This window comes from Anomalospiza imberbis, chromosome 7 (genome assembly GCF_031753505.1).
Source record: "Anomalospiza imberbis isolate Cuckoo-Finch-1a 21T00152 chromosome 7, ASM3175350v1, whole genome shotgun sequence".
Lineage (NCBI taxonomy): Eukaryota > Metazoa > Chordata > Aves > Passeriformes > Viduidae > Anomalospiza > Anomalospiza imberbis.
In genome coordinates, this window is record NC_089687.1 from 36300189 (window position 1) to 36325426 (window position 25238).

At 47.6% G+C, this 25238-nt stretch overlaps 1 protein-coding gene across 1 annotated transcript in view; it reads left to right on the top strand.

The window, feature by feature from the left end:
* Positions 1 to 11795: 11795 nt before the first annotated feature.
* COL6A3 (collagen type VI alpha 3 chain) overlaps positions 11796 to 25238 on the top strand; it is a 57979-nt gene continuing 44536 nt past the window's right edge. Inside the window, exons 1-3 of the mRNA XM_068196653.1 lie at positions 11796 to 12157; positions 20642 to 20789; positions 21656 to 22273. Of these exons, the coding sequence (XP_068052754.1) occupies positions 20702 to 20789; positions 21656 to 22273 (706 nt within the window). The 5' untranslated portion in view covers positions 11796 to 12157; positions 20642 to 20701. The remainder of the gene's footprint in view (positions 12158 to 20641; positions 20790 to 21655; positions 22274 to 25238) is intronic.

Genomic DNA, 25238 nt, shown 5'->3' on the forward strand with positions numbered 1-25238 from the left:
GACCTTGATTCCAGTTGAATTGGGGACCTGGTGGCAAAATGGGAGAGGGAAGTGTCATAAGCTAAGCCTCTCCTGGGAAACCAGGCATAGCTGGATCCCAGGCTCAATTTCTGACTTTAATTATTGCCACATGAGGAAAATAATGGATTTCTGGGGTATCTTTAAGAGAAATGCACTTCTAGCTGCAAGGCCACTCTTAAAAATAAGTCACATGAACTGTTATCTCTGCAGTTCTTGATAATTATTTGTAAGACAACTGTGAACTGATATATGGGACATGTGGCCTGGCCCTCCTCCAGCCATTCATTTCACAATGTTTTAACTGATAACTGGAAATAAATCCATAATCAGAGTTCAACAAAACTGATGAGCGAAGATAATATCCAGTTGCTTCTAAAGACAGCAAACACCACCTCAGTGAAGCCATCCAACACTCCCACATCCTCATTTTCTTCCTGCTGAAGGGGACCCCGTTTGGCCAAACCAAGGGGCAAAACCCCAATAATTTCCAGTACTCAATTTTCCAAACAGCTGCCTTAAGCGCTGCAGAGGGCAGATGTGCATACACAAGGTGCTAAATGGTGATTTACAGTGGAGTCAGCTCCAGCTTTGCTCCTCACTCCATCAACACTGACGGGTGTTTTGGCTCTCCTCAACACAGGGTCATCCCAAACACCTGGCCAAGCTAGAGGAGTTTCCAGAAGCCAGATGGAGTCGAACCAGGAGCAACCACCAGCAGCTCCAGCCCATTTCAAAGCCACAGGCAGAGGTCACAGGACCCTTATTCACAGGAGCATAACAAAAACAGGAGCTCCAACAAGCATGTTGCTGGAGTTTCCTGGGTGCCGCTGCCTCTCCCCCCATCCTTCTACAATCATCTCCAAGTCATGAGATCTCGCTGGGATGGCATTCCTTCTCCCTTCAGTTTCTTGGCAGCTTTACAAAGACACCTTATCAACACCATCATAGTGGAGAAGAGCAAGCAGGACAGGGAAGGAGCACACAATGCCACTGCTATTTCTGTATGTGACTCACGAGGGATTGCCATGGGTTTCATCCATTAATACAGCAATTAAATTATGCTATGGCATGACCACATCTCATTTGGAATGACCCCAACAGCCTCACTTAGAGAAAATAACCATTCAGCTTTAATTATCACGAATAACGCTGCTCTGACATCTGTAGCAATTAGGAAACGATCACTGAGAACATGAAAACAAAGTTTGTGGAGTATCATTTATGGGGTTGAAGATATAAGGACATTTTTCCCAACCAACGTGACCATTAGGGAGCCCTCTCAGTCCCCACAGCCTTCACAGACCTCACAGATCCCATAACCCTCAAAGATCCTCAAAACCCCCATGAGCCTCACAGCACTGTCAGCCCCCCAAAGCCCCCATACCCCACACAGATCTCAGAGCCCACATACCCCAAACAGACCTCAAAGCCCCCACAGCCCTCACATCCCTAACAGACCCTTAACAAACCCCATAGCTGTCACATCCCTCATATAACAGATAGCCCTTACAGACCCTATAGCCTACACTGACCCTACAGACCTTAGAGCTCCCAAAGCCCTTACAGCCCCATAGGACCCCTACCCAAATGATGGGAAAATGGGGGTAATATCCCTCAATTTTAACCTTAAGAATGTGAGGGACGACAGGGATTCCCTCTCAGTTTAAACCTTAAGATGATTAAAATGAGGGGTGGGGTGTTGCCGTCAATTCAAATCCAACACATGACATAAAAATGATCTTTCTTTTCCACTTAAACTGGAAAATGGGGATTCATGGTCAATTAATTGATAACCCCAAAAACACAGAAAAGGCAGGTTTTCGGTCAGTTGATAACCTTTAAATCACAGGTGAAGGGGTCTTAGTTTAAATACAAAAAATAATGGAAAAGGATGGTTTTCCCTCAATTTAAATCCCCTTTCCCCTCAACTCCCTGCCTTTGTTCTGAGGTCAAAAGGATGCACTGGGGAGAAACTGGAGGCACTGAGATGCACTGGTGAGGGATGGAGAAGATGAAATAGAAGGCAGAAAGGAAAAAGATCTTCCCAGGGTCCCCAAATGCTGTCCCACTCATCACCCTCACCAGCCACACCTGGGGCTGCCCCACCCCTCAGCACAAGGGGTGATGGTTTTAAACCGAAAGACAGAGGTCAATATAGATATAAACACTAGGAAAAGTTTTTTACAGTAAGGGTGGGCAGGCCCTGGCACAGGTTTCCCAGAGCAGCTGTGGCTGCCCCTGGGTCCCTGGCAGTGCCCAAGGCCAGGCTAGCTGGAGCTTGGAGCAGCCTGGGACAGTGGAAGGTGTCCCTGCTCATAGCAGGAGTGGAATGAGATGAGCTTTGAAGCCCCTTCCAACGCAATACATTATATAAAAACTCCAGCCTCCCATTGGCGAGGTCTCCGAGAGGAAGAACTGACTCTAAATCTGTTTTTGATCCCTCCCCCGCGGCTGGGCGTGCTCTGGGACCCGGCCGGGATCTGACACCATTGATCCCTTCCCCTTCCAGACCGACGAGTGTCTCCAGCGGCGCGGCCGGGACGAGCGGAGCGGCGGCGGGTGGCAGCCGGCCGGGTGTCCCAGCTCCAGCCCTGCGTGTCCCAGCTCCAGCCCTGCGTGTCCCAGCTCCAGCCCTGCGTGTCCCAGCTCCAGCCCTGCGTGTCCCACCTCCTTCCGCGCCCTCCTGGGAACGCAGGCGGGCACGGCTCCTTCCAGCCGCCCTGGCTTGCTGCATTCCCAAGGTCTGGAGCGACACCAAGCTTCCCTGGAAGGTTCTGCACGGCGGCTCGCCTTTGGGAGCGTTCGTCCTCACCGTGCTGGGGCTGCCGGCTGTTGTTCTTTCCCTTTTCTCCTCATCTTTCTCGCCCTTTTTTCTTTCATTTCCCCACCCTTTTTTTCTTTTCCTTTCCCCCTCAGCGTTTCCGCCATTATTCTCCCCTTTTCCCGCCCTTTCTTCTCTCACATTTCCTGCCCTTTTCCACCTCACATTTCCAGCCCTTTCCCCCTCATTTTAGCTATCTTTTCCTGCCCCTTCCCCATCATTTTCCTCACCCCTTTTTTTTGTCTCCCTTTTCCCCTGACATTTCCCACTCTTTTTCGCTCCCCTTTCCCCTCAGTTTGTATCCTGCCGCCCTGCCCCTCACTGCCTGTCATCACCCTGAGGGGCTGACCCCCTTCTCAATCACTCCTAGTCCCACCTGTCAATCAGCCTGGTAGCCTGTCAATCACCTAGTCCCACCTGTCAATCACTCCTTCTCCTACCTGTAAAGGACCTTGCTGTCGCCATGGCTACCTCAGCCCTCACAGGCCCCATAGCCCTAGCTGGCCTCAAAGGCCCTATAACATTCACGGCCACCATGGATCCCATAGCCCCAAGAGTCCTCACAGCCCCCGTAACCTTCCGAGTCCCTCTGGTCCTCACAGCCCCCAAAACCTCTACAGCCCTTGCAGCTCTAGCCTTCACAGCCCCTGTAGCCCCAACAGCCCCCACAGAGCTCAGAGCACTTATAGCCCCATGCAGCCCCTTCTGGAAGGCTTAAAATCGACATTTCCTCCTCCCTGTTCCTTCTGCTGATAGAGAAGGAAAATCACAGCTGCTATCCCGTGACTGGTGGAGCCTGGCCAGGGCTGGCCTCTAACAGAGGAAAAAAACCCAAATCTCCTCTCTCTCTTTCTCTGGTATTTCTCATCCTAGCTGAATACTAATTTGGCTTTCCCAAAAGTGATGAGTTTCAGGTCATTTGTGTAAAAATAGCTCCTGTTGTTGAATCCCAAAGAAGATTTGATCCCCTTTTGCCATGTATCTGCTCCTGGGCTCCACCAAAGCACAGCTGGGGGAAACCACTGCCTTCAAGGCGTTCCCCAATACAGAACCTCATCTCTCTGTAGCCACACGAATCAGTTTAAAGCCACATAATGTACCCCAGCCCCCTCAAAACATCACAAGAAGTCAGCAGGCCTTGAGAGGTGCTGGACACAGTGATGGTCCTTGAACATCCCTGAGCTTGTTGCCTTCCATGAGGGATTTATCCAGCTGCCAGGATGATGCCATAGGGAAAGCCGCTCCCAGGTACCCTGTTCCACTGTTAAAGCATCAGAGAGTTTAAGTGCCCTGCCAGAGCTCACCTTCTGGTGTGTGCACCCAAACTGGGGAGGAAATGGCAATATGGAAAAGCTGAGGGATTGCCTAGAGCCTCAGTGCTGCAGCCTAGGCTGTACCTTTGCAGGATACAGCCTTTTCCATGATGCACTGAGGTGGATAAAGCTTCCCTAAGAATCAAAAAAAGGATCACATTTACTCATTTACAAATTTACAAATTGCACAAGTGTTTTCTGGCTAGTGATAACCTCACCAGTGGCCGGGCTGGATGCAGGTCCTCCTAATTAAAGGACAATAAACCTGATGGATTGATGAATCAGAGCTGCCATGTCAGATGACAAAACCCCGTATTTCCAAAGAATTAGGTTGCTCTGAAGGCAGAGAGGGAGCCTAATGCAGATTAACTGTGAAAGAAATGCTGGTGTTTGTGAATGACAACTTGCCATCCCTCTTCTTGCTGCTTGGATGACCAGAGACCCCGAGTGTTAGATAAAACAGGAAAAAGCACACACAGATTAAAGCAAGACAATGCAAGCTTTGGGACCAATCCCTACAGAGGAGGAGCAGCTGGTGAGTACACTGCCTCTGTTTTCATGCATCCCACGGAGGTAAAGCTGGGCTTTGAGCTTGAGCATCAGTTATCTTGGATACAGAGCCTTGTCCTGGCCCATGGCTGGGCAGCAGCAGTTTGCCAAAGGGACAGGATGGTGGAGGTTCCATATATTTGGAAGGGGTTGGACTAGGCAGGCTGCAGCTGGACTTGCTCTCAAGAGGATAAAACATTCCCTGTGGAAGTGGATCAGGTTCCATACTCCAAAAACCTGAGCTTCGCAGAACAGGTTCAGATGGAAGGGACACCCTTGGGGGTGACAGTGCGGAGTGCCTCGTCACAGTTTGGGAGCAAGGGATTAGGACAGGCCATCACCCACTGTGAACTCATCCTCTCCATGCACCTCCTCCCTAGGCATGGTGATGTGCCAACCCAGAGGGAAGGGGACAGCATTCCTGGCCATGTTATTTTTGTTCCTCAGGGAGCCAGAAATCTCCGTCAGGCTTTGCTGGCACTCAGGCTCATTCTGCCCGAGCTTTACTCCCATAGATGCTCCGTCCCATAAAGATCATCCCTGTTCCAGCTTGCTTGTAGGTGACAGGTGACCTGCTGCCACACTGGGATTTTTTAGGGACGAGCGCGCTGCTGTTCCACCTTGGGGAAATGATGTGATTTTCACGTGTCCCTGCTGCAGCATGAATGAATGAGCCATTTGACAGAGGATACTTTGTAAGGCTGGCAAGGCCGCTGGCCCCAGGTTTTATATGGAGCACTGAAGGCTGTTTTTCCACTCCTTCTGCCACGAGTGGTTGGAAAGGGTGATAAACAGCAACCGTAACCATGCAAAGCCATCTCCACCTCTTCCTGTCCCAGCACAGGTTGATTTTTCACATCCAGGGACATCCCCAGCCCAGGGGCTGTAGCAGGATCCTGGCACTGTGAGTGCTGCAGGTGCTGGTTGCCCAAAGAGACACCTAAATATGGGGAAAAGTTCATTAGAGGTTTCCCATTAATTTGGAGATGCTTCCCAATAACAATCTCCTCCCCAAAACTGAAGTACAGGACAAAAAGACTCAAATTCTTCTTTGGCTCTGTAAAACCAGGCTGGCCTCCTTAGCAAAAAACAAAACAAAACAAAACAAAACAAAACAAAAAAAACCCAACAAATCCATTTGCCAAGCAAATTAGCAAAACAGCATTATTTTCCCCAGGAAAGTATTTGCTAATGCTTTTCCTTTTTACCCTTTTTACCCCAATTTTAAGCCATCTGATCACTTGTGCCGCTGTACCAGATTAATTTGGTTTGTTTTTCACGATTTGAAAATTACTTCAATACCGAATTAAGGTCTCCCACTTTCTTACTAGTTTGTATTTGACTGCGTGGGAATAACCTGGCAGTGCTGAGGAACTGATGTTTGCTTTAAGAAAAATTCTCCAACAGAGCTGTCATGCAGCAAAATCCATCTCTCTGAAAATTGCCTAGACCACCTTCAAGTGAGCTTCTAAAGGCAAAACCTGTGGCTTTTTAGCTTCCAAAGATTTCCCTCCTTGTTAGAAACTCGGCGTCTCCAGATGTATCAAACATCTCAAGGCAAACAACTCAAGCACAAGTTGTTCCATATGCTCCGTATAAATTGTGGACAAGCCCCTCAGGAATAAATACATACCGACCACATACGTGCTGTTTCCTGGGATGTTTTGGACATGAGCTCCAAACAAAACAGCCACGACATGGAGATGATGTTTATGTAAGCTCCCCCATCAACTGATGGGAAGTTTACAAGGAAGAGAGTGAGATGATGCAGCCTGGATCCCTGTGCCCACCCAAGGGAACTCCCATGGTTTCAGGGAGACCTTAGAGCACCTTCCAGTGTCTACAGTTGCTCCAAGAGAGCTGGAGAAGGACTTTTAAGAGAGGCATGGAATCACAGGGTGGGGGGAAACAGTTTCCCACTGCCAGAGGGCAGGGTTAGATGGGATATTGGGAAGAAATGCTTCCCTGTGGTGGTGAGGGTGGTGAGGCCTTGGCACAGGTTGCCCAGAGTGGTTGCCCCTGGATCCCTGGAAGTGTTCAAGACCAGGTTGGATGGGACTTGGAGCAACTTGGGATAGTGGAAGGTGTCCCTGCCCATGGCAGGGGGTGGAATTGGATGAGCTTTAAGGTCCCTTCCAACACAAACCCTCCTCCTGTGATTCTATGGAAAGAGATGCAGAGTGGATTCAACCCTCCTCAAACCCCTGTGCTCATCTTGAGCAGAATGTAGGTATTTTCCCGCCCCTTAATTCAAGCCAGGAGAGTGGCCCAATTTTCACAGCTGAATTAAGCCCCAGCTTAGCCCCAAAGATTAAAAAGCAGCAGCATTTTGGACAGACCTCCTATCAGAAAATCACTGCCAGGGTTGACTCAGGACCTGGTGCCCCAGGGGAGAAGCAGAAACCCTGGAAGGTTGGGGTATGGGCCATGATCCCCACAGGTCATTTCAGACTCCAGCATTGCTGGTCCTCAACTTCTGTCTCACCCTACTCACAGGCAAGAAAAGCCATAGAATATTCTATCATGTAAAAAAACAGGTAGGCAAGATAAAAAAATGTATTTTCTTATTTCTCTAGTAAGTAACCCTAACAAGAACATCCCCCTGGGGCCTGGGATGTGTGGCACACCAACACAGAGCTCTGCATTTCCTGGGCTCTCCTCTCCCTTTTGCCATAACACATGATTTTTTTTCTCTTCAGCACTGGGGCACAATGACTACAGGTTTCCAAGGAACAGCCTACAGCAAATCCCCAGGTCTATTTTTCCCCTCTGCATCTTCCCAAATAACACAACACTCATTCATGGGTATGAATAATTCTTTACAATTCCTCTTTGAGTACAAATAATTCCCTATAATTCCTCTTCGGCTCGTCTGCCGTTACATCATCCTGTCCGTGTGGGCAGTGAGTATTTCTAGCCTCGCCGTTTTTCTGACTCCAGCTTTTTGCAAGCCACCTCACCTCTCTCTGTAATTAGTAACAGGCTTTTCCATCACAAAAGTTGGAAGTTTCGTTGAACTGTTGAAATCCAGCCCATTTCAAACAGTTTTTTGGGCAGCACAAGTTGCCACAGGACATTGAGGCCAAGACTTGGAAAGATTTTTTCATCCTCTTGTGCAAGGCATCACCTGGAAGGCTCTAAAACAAGAAAACAGGAATAACCCAAAGCAAAGGCTGGCAAGGTCTGTGTTGGCCAAAATGCATTTCATGCTCCCTGAGTTATCTTTTATTTTGAAAAAGAGCTGAGCTATCTTTCCTTGAAGCCAAGCATCACAGTTCACATGAGAGTTTACTGACCTACAGGCTGTGCATTGTGTTAGAGGGGAAAATATCCACATTATTTACATACTTGTTCCCTGTAATGACAGAAGCTGAAAATCCCTTCTAGCAGCAGGGCTTTTTGCAGGATGTGGTTGGTTAGAGCTCCAATTTTCACCTTTTGAATTATGACCTCTTTTGCAGGCTGTGGATTAAGTGTGTGTATACACACTCAGATAATGCACACAGCCTGGTGTGGGCTTGTTTTTGTTGCTGAGATTTTTTATGAGAGGGAGAAAAAAAATATCATAGAATCATAAAATCACAGAATGGTTTGGATTTGGAAAGACTTTAAAATTAATCTTGTTCCAACTACCTGCAATGGACAGGGGCACTTTCCACTGGACCAGGTTGCCCCAAGGCCCATTTAATCCAGCCTTGAACACTTCCAGGGATGGAAGATGGGAGATTTTGCAGAGATGTTTTAAATTCTTGGCCAGTGCTGCAGGATAAGAAGGGCAGATCCAAGTGGCTCTTATCTTTTCTTAATTCCCACTCTGACCTGCCCATCTAGACATGCTCTTGCCCCTTTCCCTGACTGTTCCAAAGTCATTAGATGAGACAAAAATGCATCAAGAAATATTTGCAAGAAGGCAGGCAGACCAACAGAAAGCACAGGAGAAAAGCAGAACCAAGAGAACTTCAGGAAAATATTTCCTGGACCACTTCCTAACCAGGGTGCTGGGGAGGTATTTGGATAAAAGCAATAGCAAATCCTTTGGAACTAATGAAAACCATCTATTGCAAGCAAAATTAAAATGCAATCTGCAGCCCTGCCCTCTGTCCCAGCAGAACTGCTCTTTGCCTTGATTTCCAAGCAGGACAAAGAGTTTGTTCTTCAAAATAGGGCTGTGAGAGGTGGGACCCTGCACCCCTGGACCACTGTGCAGATGCTCAGCTGATGATGGGAAAGTAATGGAGCAAGCCTTGGTTTTGCTAGTACTCCCTAATTTCAGAGCAGGAAGCTTCTCTCTCTTGCAGGAGCAGCTTTTATTTGAGGGAGAAGAGATGACTTTGGGTTTGGCAGAGGCCTGAGGAGTCCCTGGAGGAAAAGCCAGCAGATGGAGCTCAAGGATGGAGCCAAGGTGGGATGTTCCTGGGTGTCACCATGTGGCACCAGGGACCCGCAGCCAGCCACCCTGTGCTTTGCCTGAATCACACACGGGCAAAATCCACAGAGGTTTCCTAAGTCAGGGTAGAAATTGCCCAGGTGAGGCACATCAGAAAAGAACTGCAAAATTTAACCACTCTCTGCCAGTTTCACTGGATTTTTTTTTAAGCTGGGACCCTCATTCCGGCGGTGGGAGAACGTCAAAGTCACCTTTGCATCCTAGAAATGATGTAGCACACAGAGCTTTTAATTTTTTTCATGGGTAGAAAGAGAATTCCTCAAAACCCTCTTCCTGACTCATAGCATTAATCACGTCTAGTTATTAATGCACCAGGGAGGAAATATTGCTAAACTTAGTCCCAGCTGCCTCTAGAAATTACCAGTGTGATGTGATCCAGTCTTTTACTAATTATCAAAGGGTTTGTTTGGTGTCTGGGGGTGGAAAGTAGTCTGTCCCTGCAGATGTCACCCTCTCCCCAGGGGGATCATCCACCCCCAGAATGCCATAGCAGCCACAGCCTGGGTTCCCATGATGGATGGGGATGGCTTTGCTGGGAGTCACCAACACAAATGGAGAGGGAACTGCTTAAAGGAAGGATTGTAAAGGGTCGTGAGTGAAAGGGGGGGAAAAATAACCCCACCCCAAAATGCCCTGAGCATCCTGTCTGGCTGCTCCCCCATTATGTGTCAGTAATAAAACCTCTTTTTGGAAAGGAAAATATTCCAACTTGGTTATTACAGCCACAGAGGCAGTCAGATGGGAATTGAAGAGCTCTTGCAACCTCATTTAATTACTGGAGCACTTGATAAAAGTCACTCCAATATTAAAACCATGTTAAGATAAAGGAAAAGAAAAAAAAAAAAGAAGAAGAAATGCTAACAGCACGAAAAGGAATCAATCTAAGTCCTGAGTTAATCGTGTTCTCAACTGAGCTGTGATAGGCACACAGCACGGCTCACACACATTTCACCAGTGTTGTTACATTATTTATCTGGAATTCTCTGACTTGGCTGTTTTTCACTACTGTTCTGGGGGGTGCGTGGAGCTTTCCTGTGGTTTGTTCTTTTGGTTTTTTTTCAGTCAATTAAAGTGTTTCCCTGCACTCCCTCATTGCCACACAGAAAACTCTGGTTTTCTAGGCAGATCTGAAGAAAAGGCAACACAGATTCCAGCTGCATACTGGTTACTGATGGCAAACTAGAACCACTGGTGGATATAATTCTTTATTACAATAGCAACTGTAGCCTCAAGTTCTTGCTTTATTGAATCTCAGAATAGCCTGGGTTGGGACCCCTGGAAGGGACATTGAAGACCACCTTGTTCTATCCCCCTGCAATGGGCAGGGACATTTTCCACTAGACCTGGTTGCTCCAAGCCCTGTCCAACCTGGCTAGGACTACTTCTAGGGATGGGGCATCCCAGCTGAGCTCTGCCCAACAGCTGAAATCACCTGGAAAGGCCTTTTGTTTGGATGCTTCTGCCCACATAATGCTCCTCCATCACATGTATTTTATCTTTTAGCAGCTGTCCCTCACCCTGGGTGAAAAAAAAAAAAGTAAAATAAAATAAGCTCATTGTCATGGCTTTCCAGCAGTTCCTGTTTCCACCACCCTCCATTCAGTGCCCACTGACACCCAGAGAGGAGCTGCAGCTCCTTTTTGCCAGGCTTATTTATTATTTGGGAACTCCCTGCCTGTAAGCTCCAGCTTGACAGATTTTGGAGGGGTGGCATAACGCCCTGCTTGCCTTTGGGCATGAGGCTGGGGAGTTTCTCCACTGTGTCTTCAGTCTCTGCCAGCACCACGCCAAGCACAATTTCTAAAAGGAGTTATTGCCTCAGTCCAAGGGCTCAGCACTTCCCTGAAGCATTCCAGCTATTTCTTTATGTGGCTGGTCTTTCAAACAGCACAAACTCAAGAGCAAACATCATAAATCCCCCTTTGAAAAGAAAAGAACTTGACTATTTGATTCCAGGGACGCCATCTCCACTGCAGCCTTGTATGGAATCAAGCAAGAGCAAGAGATAGGAGTTAAAGTTTCCATACCAGCGTTTATTGCAAAACACAACCCAGGCCAGCCTGAAATGTTTAACTTTGGCCAGTGGTCTGCTGTCACTCAAGACACAGGAATAAAATTAGCCCCAAATTTATTAGGCTCTGCCTAATGAAAAGTTAAAGTATTCTTTCACTTCACATATGTTTAAAAAAATTTTAGAACTGCCAGTCGGGAACTTGCAGACTGGATTTGCTGCCTTTAAAACTTTTCCTTTTAAACCTATATATCTTTTAAAATAGTTATCCTTATGCTAAGGTGTTAACTTTTAAGTTATGTATAACATAAACCCCTCACTTCTGCCTCCCCTATAAAAACCTGCTGTTGCATTTCAGTGGGAAGGTGCCCAGAGAAGAGACTCTCTCCCCTTGTGCTGGTGTTATACTCCTGCAAACATCCAGGACCAGCCCTTCCCGACCAAAAGACATGGTTTAATCAGCTTCCTCCGATCCCACAGGGCTTTTTTTTTTTTTATCTTTCCTCTCTCTTTTTTTTTTTTTTTTTTTTTAATTTTAATATCTCTTTCTCACCCACAAGGGAGCAGCGCTTTGGACGCGGCGGGGCCAGCGCGGAGAGGGGGAAGCCACAGGGCGCGGAGGCGTCCCCCGAAGCGGAGGGGGGGACTTGGTGTGATGAGCAGCTCTGACCTCAGCCCCAGGAGCGCCAGCACCAACCATCTGGATCCCATTTGCGACGCCGGCTCGCCCGGCCCCCCGGCATTGCCGAGCCAGCTGCCTCCTCCGGCCTCGCTCAGACCCACGGCAGCCGTCGCGCAGGGACCAGCGTCCCACCAGTCCCCTCGTCCCGCTGGTGCCCCGCCATTCCCTCGCCCCAGCAGTGCCTGCACCCCACCGAGCACGGCCGGAGGGGACTGGGAAGGCTGAGCAGACCGCACGCCATGAAGCAAGGGTGAGAGGCGCTTCGGAGCGGAAAATCCTGGAGTAAGCAACTCTTCTGGAGGTTCACTCAGGGGTAAGTGCTGCTTTCCGCGTGGGAGCCCTCAGCCTAAGCCCAGCAGCTGCTAAGGCATGGTTCTTCTCCTTGGAGGGGTGGTAGTATTTGGGTTTTTTTCAGCCATTCCCAGGTTTGCATCACTCTTAGAAAAGTGGAGCGATGCTGCCGGCTTGCTCAGCCCGTTAGCTCCTCCTGGAGATGATGCACCACAGGTGTGTGGGAACACTCCTGTCCCCACCACTGCAGGGGAACCAAACCCATTCAAAAGCACAGACCAGTGTATTTCCCCTGCTGCCTCAGCGTGGATTTTGGACTAGATGCCTCAGAATCACTGCAGAAGCAGTGTGATGAGATGGGAGCAGGATGACACGGGAAGCAGTGCCCCAAGGAGGGCATGTGGTGGTTTGGGAAGACGTATCAGCACAAGGAGGTGGGGACATCAATGAGACCTTGCAAGGAACTTGCTGAGGGGGTATCTCAGTTTCCCTTTCCTGCTCCCAGGGCTGGGGGTTGTTGGATAGCTGCCCTCACCCCTCCTGCCCCAAGGTGAGGTAGGATGACCCCAGCAGAGGTGCTCAGCTGTGCTAATTCAGGTCCTGCTGCCAGACATGTTCCCACTGCTCCGGGGTGGGCCAGCATGTGGCTCCAAGGATAATCCTTATCCTCTTGTGGTCATCCACAGAGAGGGAAATTAGCCAAACAGCAGCTTTTCCCCTAAGGGAAAGGGCTCTCCAGCCATGCATGGAGCCACCGTCCCTCTGCACAGCTCCCTTCTGCTCTCCCTCCTGCCTTCCCCAGCCCTTTTCCCCCACAGCCCCAGTTGCCCTCAGCCTCCTGGGACCTGCTGAGGGGGTGGCTATGACTAATCTGGAGACACCCTGCCATCATCCCGCTGGGCTCAGCAAAGCCCTCCCTTCCCAAGTAGAGCTGGGGCGAGAAATGCTTGTGGCCAAACTGGTTTCCTGACCAAGCAAAAGGGCCAAAACTAGCTGGAATGGGGGTAGCCAAAGCCCCTCTGGTTCCAGTGAGTGCAATGGGAAACTCTCAGCTCGTTTCTGGTTGCTGTGATGATTCATATGTGTGCTCTTGGGGGAGGAATCCTTCCTGCGTTTTTCAAAATTCTGGCTGTGCCCCATTTCTTGCTGCTTTAGGGAAAAAAGAATCAGTATTTGTGGTTGGGTAATTACGGTGCTTATGTAGTGATGCTTCTGGGGCACAAATACCCAGTTTAGGAGGTTTGTAGAGAGATGCTTCCAGACAAAGGCTTTTACAGGGAGCTGGAGAATTCCTCCAAGGTCATGTAAGAATGCAGTGGCAGAGGAGAGACTCAGCTCCACATCTCCCTGGCACCATCCTTTCAGTCAGTGCTCAGGGAAACATGCTTTTAATCCCCAAACTTTCTCTGTCTTTGCAGAGAGGTTGAAACCATGACCAGGGCTGTGACAGTGTTTAAGACAGGAGTGCAGGGCTGCGTGCTTGCTGCCACCACACCATCGTTCATTCATTCCCTCTCCAGTTTCCAGCACCCTCCCCAGTCCCCTTTCTGGTTTTTCAAACATCTCTACGATTTTCCATTCAAACTCAGTAACTTTCCCTGATTCCAGGGTGAGCTAAACCAGCCCCTGCTTTATTCCCACATGTCAAGGAGGGGGAAAAGAATTAAAAAAAAAAAATGTTCCTGTTCTACTTTTGCTACGTGCCTGTCCAGGAACAGGAGGGAACATCTTATTCCTTCCATCAGTACAAGCTGTGGTAACTGCACAGCCTTGCCAGCCTTGGATTGTGTTCCCCACTGGATTTCCAGCAAAGGGGTGAGCCTGGCCTGTGCTGGGCGTGCACGGCGCCGGGTGGCATTGCGTGCCTGCTCCCCGCCGTGAATCACAGCCAGCCTTACCCCTCCACATGCCCATCACTTTTTCCACCTTTTTAAGTGATCTGTGTTCCACATTAAGGAGCCGATTTGTTTGGGTGGAGGGGCTCCGGGAGGCTCTGGTTACTATACATAAAGACTCATTGATCTTTGAGGGAGTTTCCCTTTTTTTTTTTAGCAAATACTCCCTTTCCTCTTATTAATGACTCTATTTTGGTCTCAGTCTTTGGATGGAGAAAACAACTAGATTTGAAGCCAATGGTATGCTTAGAAGGACAGCAATGAATATGTGATTCATATTAAGTTCTAGCACCCAGGGAACTTGCCTGGGTAGGATATGGAAGCACCGTAACTGTTGCTTTGCTGAACACTGGTTTTCAAAAATCAGAGCTCCAGTGGCTTGCAAAAGCGGGGAGATTTTTTCCACCCTTTCAGGCTGCTTCTTTTTTTCTTTTTTTTAATGTTCAAGTCTGCCTTTGTAGTAATAAATTTTTTCAGGGGCAACCCTCAACTCCACAAGCCTCACCTTCCCAGTAACACTTGGCAGCAACATTTACACTTCAAAAGAGCTGAGACAAATCTTAATGTTTCCACCTGGAGCCATGAATAAATCCAGGATCTGTCCTGTTCAGCTCATCCTGAGTTTCTAGAACTAGCTTTGCTTCTCCGAAGGGCTGTGGAACCAAGTGGAATAGTGTACCGTGATGAAGGGGTGGCCAGGCATGGGACACTTCTGTCCCTTGGAAAAGGTGACCAAGTGGGTTTTTTTTTTTTTTTTTTTTGTTTTTTTTCATGGAAAAAATCATGGCATTCAGCCTCAAATTCATGCTGGGAGTGGCTTTTGGCTGTCGTTTTCCCCAGCTCAGGGAAATTTAAGGCGGAATTCATCCAGGCAAGTGAGGAGCATGCCTCACCTCCAGAGGGCAATCTGCAGCTCCCTAGCTCCACATCAGGATTTTGGGAGCTGGTTCTCCCAGCTGCTCACTCCACAGCCGTGACTGCAATCGTATCCCACTGCTGGGGATGCAAGTAGTTGTTCTGGGTGCCTGGTGTCCACTTCCAAGCCGCTGGCAGAGCTTACAACTGCTGTCCCCCACGGCTGTGGATACAGCAGAGAGCAGCCAAGCCAAGGGAATTTGAGGCTGAGCACTTCGGTTGGGAAACAGGGTGATGATGGACAAGGGAAAATCCCCACAAAGCAAATGCAGGTGAAGGCTGTTTGTTTCTTTGTTTTGGCTCTGACATCCCCATGAGAGGCTTCTGGAGGGGCCTAGAGGATGCTCACAGCACCCTGCACCACCTATGGGTTGATGCTTTGCTATCCCTGTTCCCCTTTTCAGAAAAGCTGTTGGGAGCCAGCTGCAAATGCACCTCTTTTTCCTATGAGAAAAGCATGATCCACCCCACATGCACAAGGGCATTTAAGGGCTGCAATTGCTTCTCAGGTTTTTAGTCAATATATTTTTTTGGGATGCTGCATGGCTGGGCAGGAAAACTGGACCAGATATCCTGTGATTAGGGGCAGTGAGGCATCCCAAAGGTCCCTGGGCATGCCAGCTGGGAAAGCTGCACAAGGCCAAACCCAAATCCAAGCTATTTGTCCCCAGAAAATGTTCCATTCGTGGCTCTGCCTACCATGCTTGCCATGCTCTGCTCCTTCCCAGAGGCTGCTCAGCTTTCCAGCAGGAATGTGTCACAGGAACAGGGAGATTATGGGAACAAATGTCATAAATACAATCACAAAATGGTTTCGGTTGGAAGGGACATTAAAAATAATTTTGTTCCAGCCCTCTTGAACACTTCCAGGGATGGTGCAGCCACAGCTTCTCTGGGCACTCTGTATGAGGGCCTCCCCACCCTCACAGGGAAGAATTTCTTCCCATTATGCCATCTCTTCTATTTTAACTACACTTTAGTGAAAAAACCCCACCCCAACACACACAAGCAAACAACTGTTTAGAAAGTGAATTTAAAACATCTACTCAAAGGAAAAAAAAAAAAGTAAAATGCCAAATTTTATGTGCAGAGAAGTATGCAATATATGCAAGAAATAGCTGCTGGGGAAAATATTTAAGGAAATCACTTCATTGTGTTGGAGGTAGAAATGATTGCTTTTTGAGAACAGTATTAGGAACAGATGTATTTCTTCTGATGAAATACTGTAATATTAAGAAGTCGGCACACACTATATAAACTCTAGACAGACATAAAACTTTCAGATTATTGAAGGCTACAGGAGTTAATCTTTTAGCACATGAATCATGAAGAAATTGCCTCCCCAGTCTTTGGTGCTAACTTAATTCAGGAAAACTCTTTCCTTTTCTAAAGGAAAGGAGTCAGGTTTTTCAGCATATTTTTCCAGATTGAAATGGATATAGTAAAAGATTCACCAGAGTTTTCATCCCACAGGCCTGCAAGGAACATTTCATTTAAAAAATGAAATAAATCCACAATTAAATTGCCTTGTTGAAAATACATTATTGAAAACCCAACAATGCCAGAGAATAAAGTTGCGAAACAAATACTTACCATAACCAAGTATTAAAATGATTTCACATCTCTGGTTTTATCATCCATTCCCTGCAAGCTGGTGCCACCTCCAGCTTCTGTGACTGATGGTAATTTGGGACACAAAGCAAGAACATATTGAGCAACGGAAATTACTTCTTGTGCCTCACTGAGGCAAGCCAAGCAATAAAAATCACATTATTCATTGTCTTAAACCCACTTTTCTCACTGAGCCAGAGACTTTGCTCAGTCAAAACAGAGCTGAGCAGAGTTTTGGGTGAACTCCACCATCCAAGGAAAGAAAAAATAAATTACCCCCACCCACCTAACCCCCACTACATTACCTTTACAAAAAAAGTTGCTGTCCTTGCTGCATCTTCTTCTCAAGGGCCATCTCCTACAGGAAAATCATCTCCTTGTCTGTCCATTTCTGCAAGCACTGAACTCTTCCTCATTAGCTAATGAGTGCCATGGAGAGGGGGCTATAAGAGAAAATCCTGCTCAGAAGCAGCTCTTAAAGGCTCTTCTTTTCCTTAAGCTGTCAACCTCCAGGAGACATCCATCACCTCTTCCTGCAAGACTTTGCTGCCTTTTTCCTTCTGATGACTAATCCTGGCTCCTATGAGTTTAGGATGGTTTTGTATGATGCTAAAACTCATCTCTTGTTGATGGACAAGTCCCTCTGCTTGCACAGAACTATAAATACCATGATGGAGGTCACAGAGAAAGCTGGAGATAGATCTGGAGGCCTCCTAAAAGAGAAAATGGGGAATGAGGTGAAATGGGCTGCCCAGGGAGTGGTGGAGTCTCCATCCCTGGAGGTGTCCAAGGAACACCTGGATGTGGCACTCAGTGCTCTGGGCTGGATGATCAAGGTGGACTTGGTCTTGGAGGTCTTTTCCAACCTAAGAAATTCTGTGGAAAATCTCAGCTTCCCACTGCTACGGGAGTTCGTGGGTGATCCTGTGGGCAGGGGAGATTCTAAGCCCCAGGGAGTTTCACTTTTCCCTTCGGCTACATCTTGTGGCTCTAAACAGGCTCTGAGCAGCTGCTCGAAGTTAAAACCAAAAAAGCCCCCAAATATTTGCTTCAGTCCTGTCACTTTTTAGCCAGCAAGACATCAATTTTCTCTGGTTTATCTTGATGCTCTGCTCATCCCCAGCTGTTGTGTCTGAAGAGGGATTGGCTGCCAATAAACAGGATAACATAACTTCCTGCATTTTGGGAAAGAAATATGAGCAGTTTTACAGCACACATTACTTTAGTGGGCTGTTTTCCTTAGCATGCATTTTATTTCCTATTTTTCATTCAGTGCTAGTAGCCTTTTCACTCTGTAGCATCCCAACCTTAAGGGGAAGGGGGCTCCTAAGGTTTGTAGATGCTCATGGTTGAAAGAAAAGACAAAACTGAGAGGGCCTGCGAAAGCTTACAAACTTTATTGACAAATTACACACTTGGCATAGAATTTGGTGTGTTAGAAGCTGATCTCCCTGATCTCTGTATAAGCACGTGGCAGCAGCTTTTGGATAAAGGACAGAGTGAAAGGGAAGAGGGAGAGGATGATGGATTAAAGAGGGAGAGACAGAAAGGAAGGGAGAGAGATCACCATTCCTGACTCCAGCATTGATCCAGCTGATGGGGTATCTAGGGGCACAGATGCACGTGGGCTTCATGGCTGTACCTTTAATAGCAACATTTTCCCCTCCCTGGAGAAAAATTTCTCACATTCTATGCAAATTAGCTAACAAGTGTTTCCTAGACCTTTCTTGAAATGGGTCAAGGGGCTCCAGAGGTCTTCCTGCTTCTCAACATTATCCCTGTGCTGTGCTTATCTCTCCTAGCCAGAATAAGGACATTTGTCCCATAAAATGCTGCCCTACCTCCGTGTGGGCTTTTCCAGAATAAGGACATTTGTCCCATAAAATGTTGCCCTACCTCCGTGTGGGCTTTTCTCCAGCCACATCCTGTTCTTTCCCAGAGTGGGTTACTGCCAACAATCCTTGGTTGTTATCACCAGCGATCCTTGGTTGGCTGCACAGCTACGAGGATTTGAGACATTCACATCTTGAATCAGAGAACCATGGAATATCCTGAGTCGGAAGGAAGCCACAAGGATCATCAAAATCCAACTCCTGGCCCTGCACAGGACACCCCAACAATCCCATCCAATGCCTGAGAGCATTGTCCAGCACTATTGGCTCTTCTAGACTTCTGTACAAGGGACGCTGCAAGCGAATCCCACTCAAAAACTTGCAGCTCTTCCATAAATTTCTTCCCAGAGGGAAGACTCTCCCAGGGGTTGGGTGGGTGGTTGTCATGAGCTTGGTGCTTTTTGCAGAACTCAGCTCTGGGACCTACAGACCTTTCTGTATTTGCGTGCTCAGGGGATAAACCCTCTCCATGCATCCTTTGGGTGAAACTATTTTTTCTGGGAACAAGTTGCCCATCTGAGCAGATGTGCTCCTGCTGGAGGCACTGGAAGGTTTAGCTTGCACTGGAACAGCCAGGGGGATGGATGGATGCCAGCTCACAAAGGTGATGGTTTAGTTTCTTCAGGAATGACGATGATACCTCTGGGGTGGAGCAGCTGCCTCTATAAATTGAGGGGTTGCCAATAAAAGGGAAGACTTTGCCATGTCTTGATTAACATTGTGCTAACTTCTGGCTCTGGCAGCCTGTTCAATGTATCTCCATCTGATACTATTATACTATTATCATCATCATCATCATCATCATCATCATTATTAGTTGGGGGAAAGGCAGAGGAGAGCTTTTCCCAGACTCATGCTATAGGAGATTAATAAATTCAATCTGGAACACAAGAAAAACCAAAAGAGCAAATCTCTTCTCCCAAGAAAGACCAGACCCCAGCCCAGCTTTGACACACAGGGAGCCAGAGGAAGTGTCAGGGACACAGTGGATTTCAGGAAGCCAGGTGGAAGTTGTCCCCTCCTTTCCACAGAACTGCCCTCTGATATCCCTGAGGATTGTCTCTACATCAGAGGTGGAATTAGCTCCTTATGTCCAGATTTTCCTATATTCCTGACTCTTGGTTCTGTTTTCAGCCATGCCAGCAATAACCATCAGTATAATTACTACAGTTTTTCACGAAAATAAGTGTTATTAGCCCTCTTAGGCTCTTGTATTGGTTGTAACTGTGTGGATTGATGGAATTGGCAAGGATGGTAATAAGAAAATTGAATCACCTTTTTTTTTTTTCTTTTATGATGACCTGGTTAACAGTTTGATGTATTGGAGTCACTTCTGGCTGATTTGAGTAATTGATCCCCTTTGGGGAATGAAAGGTATTAAATCACTGTGTCCCGTTTTGGGAGGATATTTTCCCAGTTAAGCAAGCCTTGCTGGTTTCTGCTCTGTAGGCTTGGAAATGAAGATTAAATAATAAATTGGTCGTCTCTATGACAACAGAAACACAGCCTTCGTGGCGGAGACGTTGTTTCAGAAGGCTTGCCAGGTGGATCACAGATAAGAAACTTACTTAAATTATATTTTTGGCTCCAGCAGATAAAATATTATTCTTGGTGCCTTTCCAAAATATGATCAGCTAGCGCAGGCTATTCCACAACCGGGGCTCTGAGCCTGGGGGAGTCCGAGGGCGTTTTGCTGTGCAGCCAGATCATGTGGCTCACTTGGGTCTAGAGTGGCTTAAATTTCCATTTGTATCTTTGGGACAGCTGAAAAGGTGAGCTGAGGCAAGGGGGGATGTTCAGGGCAATTATTGTGGTGTTTGGAAGAAATAAAGTGAGAAAAGGCTGCAACAAGAGGAAGTATGTTGGCAAAGATGTATCAGCTGGTCATCCATGGGTGGGGAGGGCAGGTGGGAGGCCACTGTGTGTTCTGGTAGGGAAACCTAAGCATTTTCCTATATATTACACATTGCCTGGGACAGCACAGGCAAAAAAAAAAAAAATCTAATTCCACAGAGGTGATTAAAGGTTAATTATGTGAATTGTCACTCTGTCCACCAGCAAAGAATTTTTTTTCCTGCCAAAGTGCCACAAAAGCCTTGTAAACCCACATGGTTTGGCTTTTCTACCTTGTGCCTCATCTGTGCCTGGCTAGCACTGCTGCTATTTCTAGCTCTCCCTGTTTTCCTCCCTTAGGTCTCACGTCAGGTGCTTTGAAAAAAAAGAGAATAAAAGGAAAACTCATAGAAGAGCAAAATGAGGAAACATCGACATTTGCCCCTTGTGGCAATGTTTTGCCTCCTGCTCTCAAGCTTTGGCTCGGTTGGTGCTCAGCAGCAAGCAGGTAAGCCCGGGCTGCTTCACCTGACTGTGGCCCTGTACAAGCACTCATTGGCACTGTTTGGTGTTTGACATGCATGTCCATGGGATGTTGTGGATGGATCACCTTCTGCTCCTCAGCTCCCATCTTGCTGAGGGTCCTTGGGACACGGGCCTTGGCCAACACTCACGGTGCCTCCCCAAGCATGACACTCTCAGTGCCATGGTGGATGCTCTGCAGGGCACAGGGTGTGGGACCTGCACTCAGGGTGCTCCTGAGAGGGTCTTCTCCTGGGCAGAGCTGTTCTGCCCTCCCTGCATGTGTGGGAGGGCTTTTAGTAGTGAGAAGAGCACTGCCACTAACATGCAGAAAGGCTGTTTAAAGAGGTGGTGCTGGCACCTTTAGGACTGGAGCTGGTGTCCCCAAGCTGGTGTTAACAGCAGGAAAAATACAGAAAACTCATGCCAGCACCCAGGCTGCTTAAACCAAGCTGTCCTTCCTTCCTTGAGTACTACCATGGAGCCAGCAAAAACCGTGCAAGAGACACAGGCAGCTAGGAGCTGAATGAGCCTGAACTAACAGGTGAAGCTGCTGTCTCTGTCTGGCTCAGGGCTGGTGTCCAAACCCATGGGCGAGGGTGTAGGAGGGCAGGAGCACCTCGGCTCCCCCTCTCCGGGCAGGGCAGGTGGCATGCTGTCCCCCAGCACCTGCGGGGCCAGGGCTCTGGTGGCTGCGTGGTTGTTCTCCATTTTGCTGTGGGCGATAAGGGGAAGCTGAGCTTCACTTTCACCATGCCAAGGAGGTTGTTGGTTGTTTTGGGTGAGGAGGAGGAGGAGGCATGCTTGTGCTGACCGATAAAAAATCCTAAACCCCCATCTGTTTTTTTAAAGCTGTCAAAACCATTGCCGTGGCTGATATAATATTTCTAGTGGATTCCTCCTGGAGCGTTGGGAAGGAACACTTCCAACTCGTTCGAGAGTTTCTGTATGATGTTGTAAAAGCTTTAGATGTGGGAGGAAATGATTTTCGCTTTGCCCTGGTCCAGTTCAGCGGAAACCCCCACACAGAGTTCCAGTTAAATACCTACCCCTCCACCCAGGACGTCCTGTCCCATATTGCCAACATGACTTACGTGGGGGGAGGCGCCGAGCCTGGAAAAGGATTAGAGTACCTAATCGAGAAGCACCTCATTAAAGCTGCTGGAAGCAGAGCCAGTGAAGGCGTGCCCCAGGTTATTGTAGTGCTAACAGACGGACAGCCCCGGGATGATGTGGCTCTGCCCTCATCTCTCCTTAACTCGGCCCGTGTAAACCTGTTTGCGGTCGGCGTTCAGGACGCAGTGGAAGGGGAGTTGCAGGAAGTAGCAAGCGGACCCCTCGATATGCACCGCTTCAACCTAGAGAATTTTACCACTCTCCATGCCATAGTTGGGGACTTAGTGGCAAGTGTCCGCTCCTCCATGACTCCAGAAAAGGCTGGAGCCAAAGGACTGGTTAAAGACATCACAGGTAATGGCTGACTGGTGGTATCTGCTGGCGCTGTGCTGTTTGGCATTGCCACTCTGTAGGGGCAAGACTGAGATGGACGTTCAGAGGTTTAAAAATAAAGGTTTGAAGTGTGTGGCCCTGTGTTTGCAGCTGCCGAGGTGCTGTTTGCAGACTGAGACACGGCTGCCAGGAGTCAGGGCAGGAATCCTTGAATGAGCAGTGGCACCTTGTGGCCATCCTTTGGCACATATGGCATGGAAATTCAAGCGTTGGGAGCTCTGCAGAGTTAGTAAATTGCCCTGTCCTGTTTACTCCCAAGGTGGGGAAACAGGGCATGAGCACACCAGACCTGGTGGTGACCCTGACTGAAAATCCTCTAGAGACGGAGAAGGTCGCTGCTGGTTGCAGGGACACCATGATGGATGTCCCCTTAGAACCAGGTGGGGGGACAGGGAGATGTGCAGTGTGCCATTCCAGAAAGTCACATTCTTGGGCAGTGTGCCATTCCAGAAAGTCACATTCTTGGGCAGTGTGCCATTCCAGAAAGTCAAATTCTTGGCTGAAGACAGCAAAAGAAGCTGGGTGGGGAATTTCTCTGCTGAAAGCCCACCCCTGAGCTGTCCCTGAACCTCTCTCCTCATGCACCTGGAGAAGGTGTGTGGTTGTAAAGTCTTCTCTACAAGCCCATGGCTTCCACCTGCTGGAGCACTGGACCCTTCCCATAACTGAAACCTCCCTGCAAACCACGTTGGCTTCAACAGATCTGCACTGACTGCAACACAGGGCCCAATTTCCCTGAAAAAAAAACCCCCAAACCAGTCTTCCTCCATCCCTTCTCTGTTTTTGAAATTCCAGCATGGCAAGAGCCTTCTGAGCAGCTTTGTTGTTTTTCAAAACAGAAGTCCTGGGGATCAAACCTTTCTTTTTATTCCTGAGACTCCATCTGAAGGTCGAGAGCTTGTGGGGCGACGTAAGGCCACAGCAGTGTGATGAGGCAGTGTGACATTAATCCCCCTGTGTTGTCTTGCCTGATTAACCCTCACGCCAGTCCCACTGGGTGCTCTCCATCACTGCATGACACCGAGCAACACCAAAAGGCCGTGCTCATGTGTGTTTTTTGTCGTACAAAGCGCTTGACAGGGCAAATATCCAGGTCACAGGAAAGCCACAGGGGAGTAGCTGCCCCACAAATACAACAAAAGGCTTGCCAAAGCTAAGGAAATGACACCAATATATGTGGGAAATGAACATTTTGCTGCTGACAGCACTCCCGTGGCTGTTGGGCATCTTAGCCCTGAAGAACCCAGTGCTTCCCTGTTGAAATCAATTGGGAAATTGCTCTCTGGAAGCTGGCTGTCCTCCTCTGGGCCATGCCAGCAGGTAACCCCATTGAATGGAAACATCTGGATTCACAGACATTCCCTTAAAAGCGTTAAAGCCAAAATTCTACTTTGTGTATATCGTGCATCCATTCCCAAGTGTGTTTTCTGTTTAAAGGTATTTTTTGCAAGCATTTCCTTCCCATCCTATAACACGAATTTAAATTAATCCTACTGTTGCAGTGTTGTCCCTGTGTGACTTGCATGGGTGATATACAGCATATTGTAAAACATGGTAAAAGATGTTACAGGTCCGAAACCTTGGGCAATAACAGTGTGCAAAACATGGTACAAATAAGAGTTTAAGAAGTAATTTATTCAGCTGATTACTACATGTGGCATTAAAATGTCTAAAATTGCCACTGATGCTATGTTAGAAATGAGCCCTAATATGGAATGGGAGTGTAAAAAAGCCCCAGTCCTGTAGTGGTTCTAGTAAAGAGAACCAAAACTGTTGGTCTGTGGCAGTCCCTGGAGCTGACTCACGTAAGTATAACAGTCAGCCCCGAGTTTGCCCTGAAGTATTTATTAAATCTGAGCTGTCTGTCTCATCTGACCCTCCTTGCTTAGTTGTGTAACCAGCATGCTTTTATTTGTTCTCCACACCAGCTTGTTCCATAAATGTGCACTGAAGTACAAGGTTTATTTACAGTGATGACAAATTATCCAACGCATCTGTTTCATATCTATTTTGTCTTCCGTGGGAGCAACCCATTAGTGCCTGAAATCTTGTTCCTCCAAAAAGATATCCAGGATATCTAAAGCATCCCTGGGTAAAACCACTGTGAGGTTTCCCTTTCATTTTTACAATGAAGTGAAACGTGTAAGCCCCAACTGAAACTGGCTCAGTAAAACCAACCCTAAGCACCTCTAAATTTTGCCTCGATGGAAAAATAAATCCTGGAGCACCTTGAAATTCTGAACCTTGTTGGCTTCCTCTGACACCAACACTGGCCAATAAGTTGGTCCAGGGGAGCAACAGTGACTTCTCCTTTGTCGCTGGAATTGCAGCATTATTTGAATCTCCTGGTTTATTGAAAACTTGTACTAGAAAAACAACTAAATCAGCAATAAATAAATAATTTACTGGCAGTGCTGGTTAATAGCAAAGATCTCGGGTTTATTCCTGGCCTTGCTAAGCCACATGCCAGCTTTGCTGCTGGTTTCTTCACCTTTGGCTTTCAAAAGTTGAGAGCTGAGAGAGGGATTTCCAAATGTTGCTTATTGTTCATTTGCAAATAGTCTGAAATTTGAGTTGTTAATGTGAGTGGAGAGTAACAGCATGGAAACATCTGAGCATGCTTTGGGGTTTTCCCCCCCCTCCCCCTTCTTTTTTGCATGCATACAGCTCTTGGTGATGTCAATGGTAAAACTAGTTGAGCAAAAGGAGTAAGAGCAGACACCATGGAATTTTGGGTCTGCTTTGGTAAGTCTCACAGCAAAAATACTCCCCCTCAACATCACATTCATGCCATGTACAAGCTTTGTTTGGTGTGTGTATATGCTCAGCAAATGCTTGTGATCATCTGGGTATAGTCATAACAACTAGAGTTGGATAATTGTGTCATGACTGATTTCATCACCCTTTTTTAACCTGATTCTGCATT